Raw genomic sequence first — 19,769 nt, forward strand, 5'->3', positions numbered from 1 at the left:
ATAATGTCGAAGGTTTCCTATGCCCTCTTTTTCCCCTAAGCTTTCATAACGAGCGTCTTCAATGAAACAATTTCCAAATAGGGGACGGCGCTTTACAGATATGACCCAGTCGGGTTTCCATTCAATGACACGGATCACAATCTTATTACTGAGAGTGAATGTGCGACAATACTTTGCAAAGATTTTCCACACAGCATTTTACTATGCAAAACGAGTAAAAAAAATATGGGCAAACTAGTTTGAATGTAGTTCACAATTTAAGACCCACATACTTCAAATAACGTTTTTGTGTTTTGACCCCCAGTAAAAAAAACATACAAATCTTCTAGTCTAAACTTTTCTCCCATTTTAAAAGCACTTAAGGGTCATATGCATGTGGAGGAGAGTCTCCCAATACGGCGTGCTCATTGTTTCGTGTCAGAATGAACATGTATCTGGAAGAACAGTTGGGTCAGAGCACTCCTGGAAACGTCGGCTGGCGCTATCTTATTCCTCCACATGGGCTGTTGTTTTTCCTGTCGGCTTATCGTCGCAACTGACTCACCGCTTGCTTTCGGCTGGTCCAAATGAGTTGCAGTGACAGGCGGGGCGAGTGTGTGTGTGGGGGAGGGGGGGTCTCCTCTTTAAAACAAAAAAAGGAGCCGGGGGCAGAGGTATAGTGGAACGTTTCGGAACAGAAACATGAAGTGACTGACTGCTGTACTGAGCTCGTCACCGCGCTTACTCATCATTGTAGTTGATCAGAACAAGAAAACAGTGGGAAACCTAAGGAGCAAATAGGAAACCCACAACGCTTTACCAAACGGGGGAGGCCGAGTGATACCGCCATCAACCGTTTGATCAAGACGGCATGTACAAAAGTAGCTTTTAATAACTTTGTCCCTGTACTTTGTCCCTCTATCTCTGATCTTAGCCTGCTGGTGGCTTTGCCCCCCGGGCAACTGAACGCTTGGCCCTCTGTCAACTCACAAGTGTTTATTGTAAATGTCTGAGAAAGACGTCACTAATGTCTGTGAACTCAACGATAACGCCCTTGAATAGGAATTCCTGCAAATAGAGTGGTGGGAAATGATGGCATTGATAGTTCACTGCCTTACTCAGTGAGTTTGGAAGCAAAAATAAAAAAGGGAGTTTGAGGTTTAAGGTAATTACCCAAAATGTCTATTGGTTCAGAGTGCAGGAATGAGGTTTGCTCCGCGTCTGCTCAGGTGCAACGGTACCCAAGGCAACACTAAACATCTCCGCGATGGTCCGATGAACAACCAGGCCGCTGCAGCAAGTTTACGAGGACTCAGATTTTACTTGACGGCTCCTGCCAAAGTCGAGCCACACTCAGCACCGATAAGGATGAAAAAAAAAAGTACTGTACATCCTCATGTAAAAAAAAGTGCATCAGGAAGCAGACAAGTGGTGTTTATGGAAATGCTGTTCATTGCAAAGTTAAAAAAATAATGGAGTCTTCAAAATAAATAAAAATCTTAAGATTTTTTTAAAAAATGTATCAACAGACCAGGTCTCTACATGGTCGCATTAAAACTCATTTCTGTATCGTATTGCGGCAGAGTCCCCCCTCCCCCGCCCTCCGTTCTCCCCTCCCCGATGCGATGCAAACAGATACGGGCGCGCACACAGGCGAGCACACTGTGGACAGAGAGACAACGACAGAGTGGCGAAAAATCTGTTCACCATACGCCGCTAACAGGTTGCGCTGCTGATTCTTGGCATTTAGCCAAAAGCCGATCTTTATGAGATCAACGTGAGGTCTTTTCTGCCGTTGCATCTCATCAGAAAACAGACCTCAGCTCAACATTGAGCTGAGTTGAGTCCGTATCAAATCTACAACCCCGTTTTAAAAAAGGTGTGTAGAGGAAAGCAGCTCACTGAGCCACTAACACTGATACAACCTGATGCTCACACATCTGCAGTCATTCTGTTTGTTTAGCAAAAAAAATTGTTTATTGTTTTCCACAATAAGCTATTTAGTAGTAACTAAATATTAGGGTTTTTTGCACGGATATAACTTTATTTTAATTTTTCTAAGAAGTACCATCATTGTTGTGGAACAATTGTTAATAATTATTGTGAGGAATAATTAACATTGATATGTGATCAGACACTTCACATATATTATTATTATTAAAAGGTGATCTGTGGAACTTTGTTGTTCAGTAAGTTTGTATCAAACAAGTAGCCCTTTGTATTATTTTATACCCTTGAAGTCGCTCTCGGTTGGTGGTTGGTGACCCCTGTTATAAGCCATATCCAGCTACATTCTACTGTCAAAAAAGAAATGCCAAATAACAGCCTGAATGCATTGAAATTGAATTACGTTAAAATCAGTCGACACCATTATATATTTCACCCTCGCATCTTGACCGACAAAAGGGCACAACAGTCGCGATACACCAAACATCTGCTGGCTTTTCCACCCATATAGCCGAGGAGGCCTTTTGTATCAACTATAAACTCTCCGATTTGCCGACACTGCATTTTTCTCCACTACACAACAGCCATAAAATGGTCAAGAGAAGAGCCGATTGCTTAAGTCAACATTTCAGAGGTCACCTTCCGCAGAAAAACTGTACCAGAAGAGCAGTCGTCACACGTGTTGCCGACATCTAAAGCAACCAAAGTCAACTTTGGTGTGTGTGTGTGTGTGTGTGTGTGTGTGTGTGTATTTCCTTGCAACGTTTCACGTCCCACCAAAAAACCTACACAAAACAACATTTTGATGTATTATAAGTTAAATATCAGCTTACTGTGTACTGTTAACCAAACACAAAAGCTGATATTATGTGAATGAATCATGAAAAAATAAAGTAATTACAGTATGTGAATAGCACTCATGTTCGCAGTATTCAGCATAGCTCCCAATTCCACACTAAGCAAGTCAATGTGTCAGGGAGGCCTACAAATCTTTACTGGTCCCCAGGTGGTTCATAATTTGTAGGAGTAGTGCCAGGAATATCCACACCGTACACAATGATCACCAAAGCTGTCAAGATGTACAGCAGGCCAACTAAACTTCATTTAAAAAGTGTGATTTATATATTTTGTTGCTGTATGTACGCATTTGGTCAAGAGCGTAGGTTTGGTCTCAGCATTGGTGGAGGCTCATGGACCGATGTTGCTTTAATATTCTCATTCTCATATATGAACTTCGTTGTTGTTGTTGGTTGTTTTTTTGTTTGAGGGGAGCAGGGGGAGTTTATGGGTTTACTTAAGTGCCTTTTTTTTCTTCTTTTTTTTACGTATTATACATTTACTTTAATGGCCTCCTTTCTGATTCACAGGAAGCCATAAGACAATTTCCTGCACTGTGGCGTGCAGAGAAACAAAGAGAGACGACAGAGACAGAAAAAAGAAAGAGTACATTACACCGAAGAGGGGGCGTGTGCGGTGCGTGAACATAATCAAGTCGACAAGGAGTTAAGTTAACATATTGTGAACTTTAAGAAATAATGTCGGTCTTGGTCACAGCTAAGAAATAAATCACATCACTGATAGAGAATAACGTTGCATGCGCACACAATGCAAATTAAGTAATTAAAAAAAAACAATAAAACGTCCTGACGAGGATTTGATTCCACTCTTATTTCACTTTTGCAGCAGTTAGAGACAAAAATGTTTACGCTATATTTATCAAAGCTTTCGACGTGGCCACCTTTTTGCTTCCAGCACACTTTAAAGCAACAGTTATAACAAATATGTATATATATACACAACTACTTCACAATTTACACGGCAGAACGAACAATGGAAATTATCTTTGGGAAGATAGAAGTTAAGGATACGAGTTGTCAAGTGCGTGTGTCGCGGAGGTCCCGTTGCACGAGCTAAGTTGAGGCGCCGCTGCTTTCTTCGCTGGGGCTCGAGTTCGGGTCTCGCTCGCGCGGAGCAGAGGCCGTCCAGTATCAAACGGAGCGATTCATGACAGTTTTTTATGAAACTAAAAGAAAGGCGACTTTACCTGCGAGATGTCATAGCAGTCTCGGAAAGCTGTCAAGGGTCCACAAACGTTCCCCTTCTTTTTTCTTTTTTTTTTTTTTTGTGCCTCCGCCGAGTCGCTGCGAGGTGAGAGCGATCTGTTGAACACTGCGCGTGCAGCTACGCGTCTACAAGGACCCGACGCGACTTCCGGCTAGCGCCTTCAAAACAAGAGCTGTCGGCTCATTTTTCTAAACGAGGTAGATTGAACCGCCGGTTTCAAGATATTGCTGCTCATGCAATTTTAAAATATCTATATTTGTATTTATGTATATATATATTTGTATTTATATGTATGCATTATGTTTTTTTCTGATCTTGTTTATTAAATACATTTATTAGTAAATGTATTTTATTATTTTTGCACGACAAGCTTCTGTTCCTGTCCTGTTCAGACTCACTCTAGCTACCTTGATGCACCTAGAAAAACACAGAAAAAGTCACCTACATGTCTAAGTCAATATTAGAGGCCTCATCAACTTTTACTATTAATGGCCCTTTAAAAAACACATGCTTAGAGATAGTTAAATCCTCATCTCTAATTGGCTGGATCATAATGGAAGCTGAAAACAGGGCCACACTCCCTAAACTGCACACCTGTCACTGTATGGCTGTTAATTATTAAAAGAGCTAAAACATACCACAGCCATATTGTTGTAAGCTGCTTTCCATGCTGCAACGTGGAAGAATCGACTTTGCTTCATGCTCAAAGTGAACTATGATTATTGTTACCAAAATGAAAAAAAACCTATTGATTTAATCTTTAATTTTGTATTTGCTATGATAATCTCCTTTAAAAAAAAGTCTACTTGTCGTGTGCACTGGAACATACATATGCTGGCTCTCAGTATTATTTTAAATTTTCCCATTGATTTATTCTATTATCCGCAATAATGAAATACTAATCATCTCACTTTATACAATTTTGCTATTGTAGAGCTCTGCTGTCCTCTGAAAGATATGGCACGTCTCTATACTTCCTCCTGTGTTCATGATGGGAAAGCCTCCTGGGCTCTGGAGTTGTGTGGGGTGTGGGAGGGAGAGAGAGAGAGAGAGGGAGAAAGAGAGAGAGAGAGAGCAGCATTGACGTCACCGGCCTGCGGTTATCAGTGGAGGTTAATCTACTGGGGGATGGATGGGCTTATGCAATTGTCTGTGAGCTCACCGGCTTCACCGGGCTTCATCTATGGATTTGCTTTTTCCACTGTTTGACCCAGTGTGCCGCTGCAGCCGCGCACGCAAAAGCTGAGATGATGGAGAGGGAGTTTCATCTCTCTGTGGCGCTTCCTGTTGCCAGAGTACAGACGTTTTCTTTCTCTCTGCCAGATGAAAGGGCTGCTTCAGGCAGGATGCACAGGTTTGAACGTATAGGGTTCATTGTTCAGGGCCTCATGGGCAGTTCAAACAATCCCGCCGCACACCGGGAGGGCATTAGTCTCTGATCGATGCAAAGTGGAAAATTGATGAGGAGGATGAGAATATTGTGATAACGCTGAGTGCACATTAGGTGTTTACTACTAAGCGTGATTGATACAAGACTGAAGGACTCGAAAAAACAAAATCATCACCATTTATTGGGTGGTTGAGTGGGTTCTAAGGACAATGGAAAAACAATTTCAGGGCTGAGCTGACAGGACTATATTTGAGGAGATAACGAGATAAGTAGTCCTGACCTTAAACATTGTAATTGTGGCAATTAAACATGGTCCACCTTGACTGTAATGGAAAAATAATGCTATGCCTTTAAACCCAAAGCTGCTGCTCTGAGGTTGAAGTTTTTGAAACAATCTTTTAAGACCGAGCAAAGTGAAAAATAACCTTGAGGGTACACTGAGTTGTTTGCATGAAATTTTCAATGCATTACTTTACATTTGGATGTCCTGGATATATTATCCAAGTGTTCCATGTTCACGTTCATTTGAAAAGACCCCACAGCAGTAAATAAACTTTTTTTTTTTTTTACGGCAAATAGAAATTAGAAGAATTTTCTTGATTTATTTTGAACTATAGTAGATGGAAGCTGTGATAAGATTCCTGGACAAAAACGTTCACCTTTTATCACCATGCAGCTGATGTCCTGTTGAGTCTAGTGGTGAGTGGGAGTGTGTGTGCGTGTGTGTGTGTGTTTGTGTGTGGGGGGGACAAAAAGACTCAAGAGCACAAAGCCTGGTTTCTCACCCAGGGGAATGGAAACCAGGATGTACCATCGACCACGAGGTGGCTGCTTCTATATAGGCTTGTGACCTTTGACCCCTGTTTTGCCTTGAAACTTGCAAATCGGCCCGTCCAAAGATTTGGGGGAAAAAAGAAAAGATCGGGAAAAGGAAACAAAGAGGACTTTTACTGAGAGTAGTGACGCAGCTGGACAGCTGGGGCCTTGTCGAAGAGAAAGAACTTTTATTACCACGGGGACATTAAACGCTGTGAGAAAGGAACTTTATCGCACTAAAAAGGGTGAGTCTTTTTCACTTTGGGGCAGTAACTGTCTCAACAGTTCTTTGGAAAACATTCCTGGAAGTTTATCAAGGGATTTTTCTCAAAACAGTGTCTACTTCAACGGATGATGTCACCGTGTACTCGAGGGCCCGCGCTCGGCTCAGGTTTGCCAGCTCTGATGAAACTTTGTCCCGAGAGGCCCCGGAGATTGTTGCATAATTCATAACTCCACTTTGACCTTTGAACCAACTGCATTCCCCATCGCGCGTCTAAAACAGCACATCTTTTCCAGCTGCCTCCGAAGCTCCTCCTCGTCACCCCGAGCAGTGACCCTCCATTTCATCATTCGCTTCTCTAAATGTGTCCCCTATTTAGTTTTCTTTTGAATTTCCGGTAAAAACAGCTTTTTAATCAAACTACTTACGCTTATTAACATTGTAAACGATCTTATGAGGATCCCTCGCTGAGCGACGCTACTTCCTTTACACTGTTTCATGTAGTTTTAATTAACATAGCACATGCAGTGTCCTCTGTCATTAGCAAGGAATACATTAATCTCATTAATTTTTCGGGCTTAATGAAGACAGACTTGGGATGTACTGAAGGATGTATGTGCAATAGTTGTTGTTGTTTTTCTCCCTTCAATTCCAGGCTTTCAATTAGCAGGAGGGCACCACAGATTGCTGAAGGTGGTTCCATTGATAAGAAGTAAATATCAATGAACCCATGAATATTGATTATTGATGTGTGTACAGTGTGAGCACGGGGACTTGAATTGAAAAAACGTTGTTTGTGTCGCCTTCTCCCATCACAATGTGAGCGGAAACATCTCATGAAGACTTCAATTATTCTATCAGATTTAAAAAATGTAGAGAGGGAACGTTAAAACACAAAGGGTTTTGGGCTTGTCCATTCAGGGCTACCGTAGAAACATTAGTTAGTTAGTTCCAGGTGGTTATACACTAAGGATAACATAGTTTTTAATATTATATTCCCTCTCTGCTCTTAGATTTGTGGAGATCCCTGAACTTGACAGTGTGAATTCAGACGATGCGTGAGCTTTCTTCATTATTGTGAGTTTAACTATCTAGTAACCTTGCGCTTGTCATTTCACATTCTTCCCCAGCAGGTTGAAAGCTCCGGAAAAAGCTCGTAAGTGGGCCTTGAGTAAAACCAATTTCTAAAGCACAATTTCCAAAATCAAGAATAAAAATGTGATGCTCGACTTTAAGCACTGTAGCTTAGTCTGACTCACTACCACATGCTCAAACCACACTGATGTGTTAATCCACATCTGAAAATCCCGTCCAAGAAAACACTCAGTTTTGATCTTTTCACAGGATTTGTTGACAATTCTGAAAACACAGAACGGCCCCTCGTGCATTCAAAGAGTCATCGGCAAGCAAATCGACTCCGGGCGACGAGGAAATGAAGACGGCGGACAAAGAGCGGGCTCCATTGGTTGACAATTTATTTCATGGTGGTAGGAACACAAGACAAAGGTCATAAAGTTAGTAATGTTCAGGTCATGCCACTCTTACTCGGTGCACTGCCCTTTGAGGAGGTTGGCGCAGTCAGACAGTAGTTTACAGAGGCCGGACATGGAGGGAAATCCACATGTAGACATAAATAAGGAACAGAAAATAGATTCAAAAAACAGTAAATAGAAGATTTTTTGTAAAAAGCCAGAGGGGACATTCGCAGAGGCCCCCTGGGATTTTCTTTTTTGTGTATGAGGCATTATTACTAATATAATTAACATTATTATTATGTATTACTCCTTTACATTATGGGGATGAGGCTAATGCACTGGCTAAAATAAGGAAACGGTTATATGGATGACGTCTCTGTCACCTGCTCAGAGTCCGGGTGACCGTTTTTTTACATTTTTTTTATAATAAGGCAAATAGTTTTCACCCAAACCAAAGATTGCAACCGTCTTGAGGGTTCTCGAGTCCGTCCAAATACACAGGGATCTCTCCCCCGTTAAGTGTCACCTGACTGGATCAAATTCAAAGAACATTGTGGGGAAATAAAATCGGTCTTAGGGGTTAATACGGGTGAGTGCTGGAATTTAAAGGCATCTTTTTGGAGAGGGGAGGATACCAGGAGAAGGGTCTTCCCCGGTCCAGTGTGAACCCTCGGGAGCGTGATGACACACAACACGGTTGGTAGCTTCAGGGCCTCCACCCCAATGTGCGCGGGCGCATCGTCGCGTGGGCCGAACGGACAAGTCAGACATGGTTCCAGTGTATCTTACTAAAAACATAAACCTCCACAGGTCACACATTTGCTAAATTTACACTTAAAAATGGCAGGGCTGTACAAAAACAGGATTGCTTTGATGATTTAGGAAGGAAAACAATAGTTAAAAGAACTCAACGAAGTAAAAAGTCAAAGAAAAAATAGCACAAGACCATTTGATACTCAACCACGAACAGGCATGATTTTGTCTCAGGATATTGCCAAAGTTCTCATATCAAAACTCAGAAGGAGTGTCCTTAGGTCGGTCATCGCAGCTTATTGTGGTTCAGCAAGGACGACTCTGCGTTGCATCAGTTCACTGAAGGAGACAGAACTTGCACTAGTGATACAAACCCATGCGCTACTACGTTAATTTGCCAAGTACTGTAAGGTTTATGCATCTCCTCCCATCTCCGCGGCTGTTATGGCTTCAAAAGGTCACAACAACGTCACAGTCTCTCTCTCTCTCTCTCTCTCAACAGCCGAAAGAAAGAAAAAACAAGACTCCTCCAGGAATGCCCCGAGGTCAAATAGTCGCAGAGGTTTTTTTTAAGCTTATTTTTTTTGTTAGTTTGTGTTGACGACTGATTGTTGTTTGATGGGACATCCCCAAGGGTAGAACCCCCCCGCCCCTCCACCACCACCCTGTGATAAGTTCTGTCCTCGCCTCCTTTCTGTCTGTCCTTTTTTTCTTCAGTCTTTGCTTTCAGCACCTCCTTAAGGTCAGATATGGTAATGCCTCTTCCTCTTATGCACCGGGCTGCAGAAGTCCTGCAGAAACTAACTGCTCCCAAAAAAAAAAAATCAAATAAAAAAAAAAAGACACAGGGAATGAAGGAATATAAAACATTATTTCGAGCTCTGTAGTTTCAGTACAAATAAGAGAAAAAAAAAAGAATCTTTTTATAGTCCAGAAAACTAAATAAAACAACCAAACAGTGACAACTTTCCAAATTAGAATATTTTTGTCCTTTTTTCGGGGAACAAAATGTAAATCAAACAAACCATATCCAAACCAACACTGCAGAAGTGCATGCATTTATAGTGGTCATCATTAGTAACATCTGCGGGTTGTAAAAACAGAACGCACAATAGTACATGAGAAGCACAACTCTCCCGAGGAGAATCCATCTTACATATTCACAGTCTCAGGTATTATTTATATACTCTATATTTATAACATTTATTCATGTCTTGACTTATGACTAATGATATGCGAGGTGGAACGCAGCGCTCTCTCCGTCATGTCGGGTTGCAGTGGAAGTGACTCATATTTGAAAACTAAAGGCTCTGATGGGATTCAGATTGAGTGGAGAGTTTTTTGCTTCTTCTTTTCATTTCTTTCTTCTTTTTTTTTTTTTTTTGTCGGCGCTGCGAGATGCGGGATGATGGAGTGGTTTTGACTGTGTACTTTCTCACTGTAGCAGCTTGACTGATATCTGAAAAGTCCCATTAGGAAAATACAGCGCGCTAGCTCGCGGGGGCTGATTACAGAGTTTCTTGGCTGGAGACGCCAGCTGGCTGCGGCATCAAAGAGCCGCCGCACACACGCCGGCCTCAGCGTGCAGCTCCCGCGTAGAGGAGGAGGAGGAGGAGGAGGAGGAAGGGGAATGTATACGTCTATGTACTCACGGATGTATAGGCCATGCTTGGGGAATGTGGACGATATATATATGGCACCAAGACAAGGCAGTAACCAGAGATCTTCGGCGAGGTCCACCAGTGTTCAAGTAATGAGCGAGAGATAAAGAAGCAGGCGTTTCTTCTTCTTCTTTTTGTAAGTTGGCGTTTGTTTTAAAACAACAAAACTGACAAGAATAAAATCTCTCTTCTTTTTCTTTTTTTTTTTTTCGCACAGAGATGCCTGCGTTTCGAAAAAAAGATGAAGGGCCAGGGCGGTTAAGAAAAAAAAAGAAAAGAGAAAGAAAGTGTGTTTCAGTTGATGGAGGCGCAGATTAAAAAATAAAAAAAGAACAAAATATATCAAACAAAAAAATTAAAACATATTCATTCTCTTTCCATATAAAAAGCGATGAAAAGTATACAAAAATAGAAAATAATTACAGCAGGAGACATGGGCGCTATGGAGGGAGCGAGTGGGAGGGTTTTTTTGTTTCTTTTTCTCTCAATATATTCTGTCTCTGCTGGTTTATTTGGCGGCGGAGCAGTGTAATATTTTGGGGCTGTTTAAGGCGTCTTCCACCAGGTGGAGCTCCACGCCGTCCACCACCACGTCCTTGATGCAGCCGACAAAGCTGGTGCTGTAGGCCTTGGGCAACCGGCGGGCCACCGCCAGCTCCTCCAGACCGCCTGAGGGGAGACGGAGGCAGAAGTTAGTGCAATGACAAAGCCGAGCGCACTTGAACTCAAACGCAACCCTCAAGGAGCGACTGCTTGAGTGTCTTTTTCAGGGCTACTGCAGATATTTACCATTAGTCAAGCACCCACAAGGCTAGTTCCTACATTTCCCACAATGCACTAACAGCAGTGTTCGATCAGGCCTTCCCCCCTGACGCAGATTTCTCCCTGATGAAGTCACACAGTTGTTTTAACTGGCTGGAGTTGAGTTGTACATGACGAGTGAGCTCACCTTCCTGTGAGAATGTGCGTCGTGTCCCTTTAAAGGTCACATGCCAGGATAGAGATGAGGATTTCACAACAAACCAGACCTTGGGAATGCCTTCAAAAGGCTGTAGCGCAAATATTTTGGTCGAGAAAAAAGGTATTTCTGGTACTTCAGCAGTTACTTTTATTTGTTGTTTTTTCGTCGGGCTTATTATTATTTTTTTAGCACGGTGACGCCGGCTTATGTAAACGACAGATTGACACTTTATTTGTGAAAAGCAGCGCGATCAAAAGGGAGGAAGGCAGAGAGTCTGCATACCAGCCAGAGCACGCTAAGACAGATGAGAGAGAACGGGGGGGTTTCATTCCACACGCCGCATAAGGTGCTCAGAAATGCACTACGGCTGAAAGGCGGTGACGGGGTGTAACATCGTGAATACCCAACGCCCTCATTATCTCTAATTTCTTCCCATCGTTAGTGCTAAGCGCTCAGTGCTGTGCTGTGAATGCCCCCGGCGCCACCTCTCAAAACAAACCAAGGAACATGGAGTCAGTGTGTGACCGAGTGCAAGTAAAACAAAAAAAAATGCGAAAGGCCAAATCACCCAACTTTAAAAAGTACTTGCCGAAAGAAATAGTCCCACTGTGGTGGACGGTTAGACCTGCGTGACTCGATACCACGAGAGTGAAGTGGAGAAAGAACGTTCAGCGTTTGTCCAAATGACCCGTTGAAGCACAAGTGAACCGGATGTAAATGAACTGGCGTACGGCTTTATCTAGCAGTCGCAGAAAGTAAAAAAAAGAAAGAAAAAAAAAGGACATTTCTAAATAGGAAAATATCACGGATTTGTACTTCAAAGCGAACGTCCCAGCCCCCTCTTGTACTTCCCATTCCGCTTGAACTTCCCTGCACTTTTCCTTTCTATTTCAAATCATGCAAAGCCCTCTTTTAAGAAAGAAAAAAAAAAAGTGTCATAACGTCTTTTTTGTGGAGGCTTGATGACCTAATTGCCGAGTGTGTGGCTGCCTCCATTTCCCCCTTTTGATGGTGTTTTGAGCGACTCCTTTGAGCCAGCACACACAAAGTACTCATTAGTGTCCTTCTCAATGAATCAGCGTGGATTCCACGAGGTGTGTTCTTACTGCGAGGGAGACTGACCCGAGTGTTTGATATTTTACCTGGCCTCTCTCTCTCTCTCTCTCTCTCTCTTTCTCCGCTTCATGCCAGTCCAACTCCATTCCCCTGCCTCCCCCGCATCCTCCCACCTCCCCCGCTCTCCCTCGCCCGTTCTCTCCTTCCTTTATCTGCGAAGCCGAAGGTTCACATCCCCGCCGAGCCTTTTTACATCCCCCGTCCCCCACCTTTAATCGGATTGCCTGCCTCGGAATCGGGGATCGACGGGGCTAATTTCATGCAAGTTACAGATGAATTAATGATGAACAGTGAAAAAAGGGGGGATTTAAAGAGGAGCAGGGCTCTCCACAGGAGTGCTTGTGCGAGGATTATGTATTCTTGCTGCGGGGCTCGCTCAGCACCTGTTCCACTGCACTGCCTCCCTGTGTGTGTGTGTGTGTGTGTGTGTGTGTGTGTGCACCTCTACATGCTCTACATGTCTCATTAAATGTCACTCGGGCTGCGTCTCCCCTCAAACCAGCCTCATTTGTCCGTGCCGCGCATTTAAAAAAGGGAAAGTCAGACTTTATTTCGCCGTCCCGTCTTCAATGTTATTTTCCCCGGGAGATGTTCACTCCCGCGCGTGTGTTCTTTCCCAAAAAAAAAAAAAAAAAAAGGAAAAAAGAAAGAAAAAGAAAAAAGATTTCCCTGACCAAATTGAGGAGGTAGGATAACGGGCCGACTTTGGTCATTTTCAATTCAGGGGAGCAGGCCACTTTTGAATTAGTCCGATAGACTTCCATTTCTCAACTCAATACCTGAATAGACTTGGACATTTTTTTTTCTTTTGCTCAAACTGCAATCTTTTTTCTTTTCCCCTGCCAGACTCTGTTCTTCCTCTGCTATGCCAATGAGTTCATGAGCTCATTTTATTTTTCTACCAGTGGAATGGAAAACTAGTACAGAACTACAAGCGTACACTTGACTCCATGTACTGTATGGCATTTGTAGAACCATTTCAAATTGTATTATATAACTATATATCATGTTTTATGGACATGTGTGGGCACCTACCCAACCACAGCGCGCCGTCCGTGTCCAGCTGAGTCGCCGCCAAAGGCGATGACCCCGTTACGGCGGCCTCGTTGCCGACCTGTAGGGAGCCGTCTCTGAGCGCTCTGGGGAGGAGAGAGAGGATACAGTGAGAGAAGTCGCTGCCGTCGCACGCACGTCAGAGTGAATAGCTCTGACGCTCCGAGGGTCCGCCGCGAGCGCACCAAGCGCTCGCATCGCCGCTCCCGGTGCGCCCGTCTACCTGGCTAACAGATGCCATCGGCGGCGTCATACGGTTTCGGCGACACGCGCTGCCAGTGCACTTGAGTTTGTGACGACTGTAGGGCAATTTGCACGCGTTAAAGTGTCTTTCCGACAGAGAGAGAGGGAGAGAGAGAGAGAGAGAGAGAGAGAGAGAGAGAGAGAGAGAGAGAGCGAGAGAGTCATTAAAAGGCAGGCTGCAACTATGGGAGCATTGTGCAAACATGCTGCGATGGTGGTCTCGCAAAATCACGGATCCAGGCGTTTGGGAGCCAAGTGCTTTTCCTTGAGGATCGATTATTCTTGCCTTGCACGATGAGGTCGACCTAATTATCTCTAACCCCCCCCGCCGTACTTCTACGCTGGCAGTGGATGTTCGGCGACGATAAAGCAGAGATCGCGTGGAGGGTGTTAAGTGGGTCATTCTCGAAGCTCAAGCAGCTAATCCGTTCCTAATGAAGAAATCCATTCATGTGACATCGCTGCGTGGCAAAAAAGTGTTGCATGTTTGGGTTTTTTTACAGCTGAAATGATTATCCAAATTAAAACCTGTGTCTAATTCGAGGGTTATTTATATCTGTACACGCTGTAGACACTTGCTATGGGTGTATAAAACAAATGTCATCATGGTTGAATTAACATTTAATTATTTTTATATTTTTATAATATATTTATTCTATATTTTGATGGATGTGCACTGCGTCACCTGAGGAGCAACCTCACCATTTCAGCTGATTCTGTATCATCAAATGATCAATGTACTGTACTGGATGTGTCACTAGAAGTAGCGTCAGTAAATTTCTATTTATTTTCCTGAATACATTTTTTTTCATTCTTCATGTTGCCGCCTGTTCTTTGAACGTGCGACGATGTGTCGAAGCAATTTCGATGCTCGGCGCGTTCGCGCTCCTGCATGACCGGGCATGAAAACAACTTTAATCTGAAACTAATCAGAGTCATCTCGGTGCAGGGGGGGGGGGATCACTGGCGGAGCGTGGAATTCGTGCAAGAGATCACACCGTTTGCAGCAAACACGAACACAATATGGATTAAGTCTAATCCCGGAGTCTAACTGTTCCGGGCTTTTACCCGCCGATCCCCGGCCACCCGCCGCCACCGCCGCCGCCTCCCGTCTCACCTGCTGGCCTTGATGCGTATCCAGCGGTTGGTGTCGACCCGCACCGAGGAGCGCAGCACCACGGGCTTGGAGCCCAGGTCGTACGTCATCTGGACGCGTCCGTCCACGATGGCCAGGGCGATGTAGTCGGAGCGCTCCACGCCCTTTCCGCTCCACAGCACCAGGCCCTGGGTCGCCTCCGTCCGGATGCTCAGCTCAAACTTGTTCACCAGCAGGGCCTTCTCGCTGGGAGACGAGAAAAACACCTCATCAGTCAGCTCGTCCGAGAAGAGGCCCAATGTCGGGCGTCGGCTGACGCGGCTTGTGTGTGTGTGTGCGCGCGCGATTGTGTGTGTGTGTGTGAGGCAGTGAAAAGCTGCTGTTGACCGGAGGGTACAACCGCTGTGTTTTCAACGACACGTGGTGCTGTGTGCCAGCGCGTGGAGCCAGAAGATATAAAGCGCCGTGGCTCGGCCTCTACGGCCTCACCCTGACAAAGCCGCAGTGGTTATTTTTAAAAGGATGCAGACTTTCGGAGTAGCAGGGCTGCTTTGCCATTAAGCTTCCCAAACATCCTGCAGTGCTTCCTGTGTTGCTCTGCATGTGTGAGTTTGTGCGTGTTGTTGGCAGCTGTTGGATCTCCGGCGTCCGGGTGGCGTGGACGCAGAGTCACGGGGCGACGTCCACCCGTTCCTGCACACGAACACACCCACAAAGCCCCCGTGGTCTCTGTGGAGTCCAGCAGCAATATGGTCGACGTCCAGAGAATCACCCCCTCGGTTTGCGTGTCTCTGTGTGTGTCTGTGTGCAACTGTGTGTGGTTGTGTGTGTGTGTGCAATGTCATCAATCAGCACCTGTGCAATTCTCTGCACATCTGCCAAATGGATCTACTTCCCCCTTCTTCAAAGGGTATTTAGACACAAAGACAAAGACAAGGTGAAGACACGTACGACAAAGAACTAATGACACGTGGGTTTAAAAAAAACACACACACACAAAACAGCAACACAGAGCTGGAGACAAAGATTAGACAAGACAAACAAGACAAAGGAGCCAGCGCAGCAAATCATGAGGCTCATGGGAGTACAGGACAGGAAATAGGAGCGGGAGGGGGGGTAAAGAGAAACTGAGTATGGCAACTTCTCCTCACGCTGTGAGAAGTGCTCACTCATTTTCTCCGAGGGTTTTCTCTTCATTAACGAGCAATAATAACAAATAAAAAAAGAATGTCGGGTGCACACACGGCAGCGGGGTGACATTTAACTTGTGGGATGTGTCATCAGCCGCTGGTTCACCTCAGCAGAAGCAACGGGAAGAGAAGTCAAATTTTCAAAAAGAAGCATGCAAAGTTTGAGACTTGGACCACCTTGATGAACTAATTCTGCTGAGGTAAACATAAAGAAGAAGGAAAATATGATTTAAGAGAATCTTTTTTTCCTCCAGAGAGAGAGAGAGAGAGAGAGAGAGAGAGAGAGAGAGAGAGAGAGAGAGAGAGAAGCAAATACCGCTCAGTGAACCCTCTCCTGGCAAACCCTCAAAGAGCTTACAGGGCCCAATAAATCTCCATTGCAGCGGCTTGTCAGTGATAAGGTCAAGGTTATTAAAAGTGCTGAATATATCATGAATAAAATACCGCCGGCGCGCAGCATTCTGACTCTCACACACCACTGACTTCACAGAGCGCTGGCTTATCGTTGCTGATTTACTAAATAGAGGGGATTTTGATCTACTTTACAATTTTTCAAATTCTCTGTTTTTTTTTGGTTTTGTTTTTGAACTCCCCAGAGTGCTGTCCTCTGATTCAACTCTAGGTGGCAGTAGATCATAAAAAGCCACCGAGGAGCCGGCTGTTTTTTTGTGTGCCCTTATCGCAGCTCTGAACTTCAGGATTAATTGAAGCGGAGGCTCTTTGTAACTCGTATTGGTAACTCTATCTCAATAATGGAAACAGTGTTCCGTCTCCGGGGGACGAGGGTTCAGCCCTGTGAGGTTTGTCTGGAGAGGAGGTGGAGGATGAGGAGGCGAGTGGATGGTACCAAGGTCTAAAAGCTTTTGAGAGACTCACCTCTGGTCAGATGGGTTCTCCAGAGACTCAGGACTTAAAAGGGAGGAGGGAGGAGGGTGGAGAAAGTCAACGGCATGCAGTGTAAGCGCACAAGGCCAGGAGGAGAGGAGGAAGGACGTGGAGGGGTGGGGAAGGAGGGGAAGGATGTTGCGAGCCCACTGGGAGACTCACACGAGGTCTGCGTTGGACCTGGAGCTGCAAAAAGCACAACTTATCTGCTCTACCGCAAAAATATCGACCGTGTCAACAGTGGGTAACAGCTGTTTGTGTGTGATCACAGGAAGTGTGTCGCTGAGCCCGGATCACACCACAAGGAGCTTCTCAAGGGGAACTAGTCGGATCAAGATGGATGACTCATGCAACAAAATGCCCTGGGGGTGAAGCATTTTTCTCTTCCTTAATGTGAGCCATCAAGATTAAGAACACTCATGGTCAGTGCCCACACAGGTAAGAGACTGCTGTCAGGGCCCGCCTCTATATTTACGGCGCCGTGCGCCGCAGTCATTACCATCCGTCCAGAGAATGGACGCCGAAATTGGGGCAATTGACAGAAAAAAATGGGGGTGGGCGGGTCAAGCGCCACATCAGTGGAGAGTCACAACCAGATCTGATTTGTCTCTGAAATAATGGGGCTTGAGCAAAAATCGACCGACGTGTGGGGCCGTAAATAGTAACGGCGACATTAACCCGAGGTGAGCGCTTGACATTTTGGCCTCTTAACGTCTCTCTCTCTCTCTCTTTCTCTGTGAGAAATGTTTTTTTTTTCTCAATCCCTTTACAAAAAAAAAAAAAAAAAAAAAATCAAATCACGGCGAATTGATCGGCGCGGCCCTCGAGCGCCGCGCCAGGGCTCGGCTCCGCTTCGAGCCGCACTCATTGTGGCTCTTAGTAAATGTGACATCCATTAAACTTTTGACAGTCTGGCTCCAAGGTCCGCTGTCCACCCCACCCTCCCTCCCCGTTAAGTGAGATTGATGCCCGTGGCTACGCGGGCTGAGAGAGAGAGAGATCTCAATCGGAGGTCTAATCTACAAACGGGAGACAAATCTGTGATTAACACGTCACTGCCTCTCTGGAGGACCCTGCAATTATTCACATTTTACAGTTTGGGGATCTGGCAAAAACACAAGATGACAGAAAATGCTCTGGCATGGATTAGAAGTCTGGGTCGAATCCAGTCGGCTTAATTTGAGCTGAATTCGGCTTCGTCGCTTTCTGGGATTCTTTTTTTCTTTACTTACCGAGCTAATGAGCTGGAAGAAAAAAGCCTTAATAACTCAGTCATGACCGAGGCCTTTCCCGAGCAGAACCTCGACAGGCACCAGAAACTAGGTTAAGGGGTGTTTAGTGTGTCCTCCTCTTCCAGCTTTTCAAGGGGCCTCGTTTATTTCTTCCCACACACACAACAGATTCAGCGTAAAGTGCACGGCAATTCATTTCGCTTAGGAAGGAGTTACAACCATGCATAAAGATAATGCACATTCTTCGCACAGCAATTCATTTTTCCTCTGAGGGGTTGAGCACAATGCTTATCATGCACACATTCATGCTTCCCTTTGCTCATGGAGAGAGAAAAAAGAAGAAAGAAAAAAAAAAGCAAGGATCTAATGGCACTGCAAAACGTATTTAGGATAATGGAATCTGTCAAATTAAATCATGGATATGGAGCTTGAATATAAAATCCGACTTAAACGGTAAAGATGATTTTCTGTGTGGAAATTATGACTGGAAACTGAATGTACTTTAATCTTTTTCAATTGGGTTAACTATCAAAAATGGCTTTGTTGTTTATCGGGGGGGGGGGTTGCGGTTAGTTGGGCTGGATTGGAAGCCGGGAAAAGACCCAGGCGTTAAAGTCTACTTACTCTGGGATCTCATTGGTCAGTTGGCTTGAGTGAAAAGGAAAGACAGCGTAGGACATTCATGTGAGACAACACGTGTGAGGACAACGACAAGGGCGGTCAGACTGAAGGACAGGACGCACGGTCAAACAACTGGAAGGTTGAGCTCACGGACAAATGACAATAGATACACGTAGCGACACACACACACACACACACACATACATAAAGCGACACATAATGCTGGACTTTCTCCAGCCAGCTGTTTTTCCGAGTCAGGAGTGTGAGGATCGGCTTCTCACACCTGAGTGTTTGTGTGAAGCGCTGTGGGACGAAGATGTAGAGCCGTATGCTTGATGTCTTTTTTTCCAGGTTCGTCACATCAACATTTTTGTTTTGTTTATTGCCAACCTGGAGGCGCACTCCTGCCAGCCTCGTAGATAGATGGACGAGTAAAAATGTCTCATCTTCTGCCTAAAGGGAGCGGCTTTCTTTTTGTTTGGTTGCCGTTTCATTCATTTAAAAAACTTTTTGCATCTGATTTTTTACACCCGATCCAAAAGAAACAAACATTCTACACTCACGTCCTCAGATTTTATTCCCTTTTACATTCTTTTTCATTCATTATTTTTACAGAAAACAGTCGAAAGACCGCAGAACGAACCGAGCGCGCTCAGGGCAAACACTGTGATTGTTAACCGTCTCGCTAATTAGCCAAATCCTGTCGAAAGTGGAAGCAGGACTGTCACGGACAAGTAAGAGGGGGGGGGCGATGAGCTATTAGCCAAGCGCCTCGTTCACCCTGAAGCCCTCGCACTGATGATATCATCAACGCTGTCACCGCGGCTTACCGAGGGAGGAGATGGATGGACGGAGGGGTTACTTGGCGAATAGCTCCCCTCGCTGTGTGACGCCGACTAAACGAGGACGTTCCCCTTGTCCTCCTGCTTACCTCTTCGTGACCGCGTTGTGGTACTCGATGAACGTCCGCCCGTCGAAGGCAATGGCCTCAGTCTCTCCGGCGGCCTTCTCGTAGACGGCTGTGGAGGAGGGAGGAGGGGTGGAAGAGGATTTGCTCAGAGGAT

The 19,769-nt window shown here is 44.9% G+C and overlaps 2 protein-coding genes across 11 annotated transcripts in view; both read right to left on the bottom strand.

Annotated features, from left to right (window-relative positions):
- The window catches only part of ptpn11b (protein tyrosine phosphatase non-receptor type 11b), a 30,694-nt gene extending 26,600 nt beyond the window's left edge, over window positions 1–4,094 (bottom strand). For both annotated transcript variants that reach the window (XM_068597284.1, XM_068597283.1), the window contains exon 1: window positions 3,971–4,094. In XM_068597284.1, the coding sequence (XP_068453385.1) occupies window positions 3,971–3,984 (14 nt within the window). In that variant the 5' untranslated portion in view covers window positions 3,985–4,094. The remainder of the gene's footprint in view (window positions 1–3,970) is intronic.
- Window positions 4,095–7,877: 3,783 nt separating this feature from the next.
- Window positions 7,878–19,769, bottom strand: part of agrn (agrin) — a 221,128-nt gene continuing 209,236 nt past the window's right edge. For 4 of the 9 annotated variants that reach the window (XM_068597704.1, XM_068597710.1, XM_068597705.1 and 1 more), the window contains 6 exons: window positions 19,637–19,724; window positions 18,709–18,732; window positions 16,844–16,876; window positions 14,799–15,023; window positions 13,421–13,524; window positions 7,878–10,977 (listed from right to left, as the gene is read on the bottom strand). In XM_068597704.1, the coding sequence (XP_068453805.1) occupies window positions 10,817–10,977; window positions 13,421–13,524; window positions 14,799–15,023; window positions 16,844–16,876; window positions 18,709–18,732; window positions 19,637–19,724 (635 nt within the window). In that variant the 3' untranslated portion in view covers window positions 7,878–10,816. Of the gene's footprint in view, window positions 10,978–13,420; window positions 13,525–14,798; window positions 15,024–16,843; window positions 16,877–17,807; window positions 18,403–18,708; window positions 18,733–19,636; window positions 19,725–19,769 lie in introns of those variants that run through there. The other 5 variants (XM_068597708.1, XM_068597707.1, XM_068597712.1 and 2 more) reach the window with 3 other exon arrangements.

The sequence above is a fragment of the Clinocottus analis genome, unplaced genomic scaffold (assembly GCF_023055335.1).
Source record: "Clinocottus analis isolate CAN_PGR_092001 unplaced genomic scaffold, fCliAna1.0.p SCAF_4, whole genome shotgun sequence".
NCBI classification, from domain to species: Eukaryota; Metazoa; Chordata; class Actinopteri; order Perciformes; family Cottidae; genus Clinocottus; species Clinocottus analis.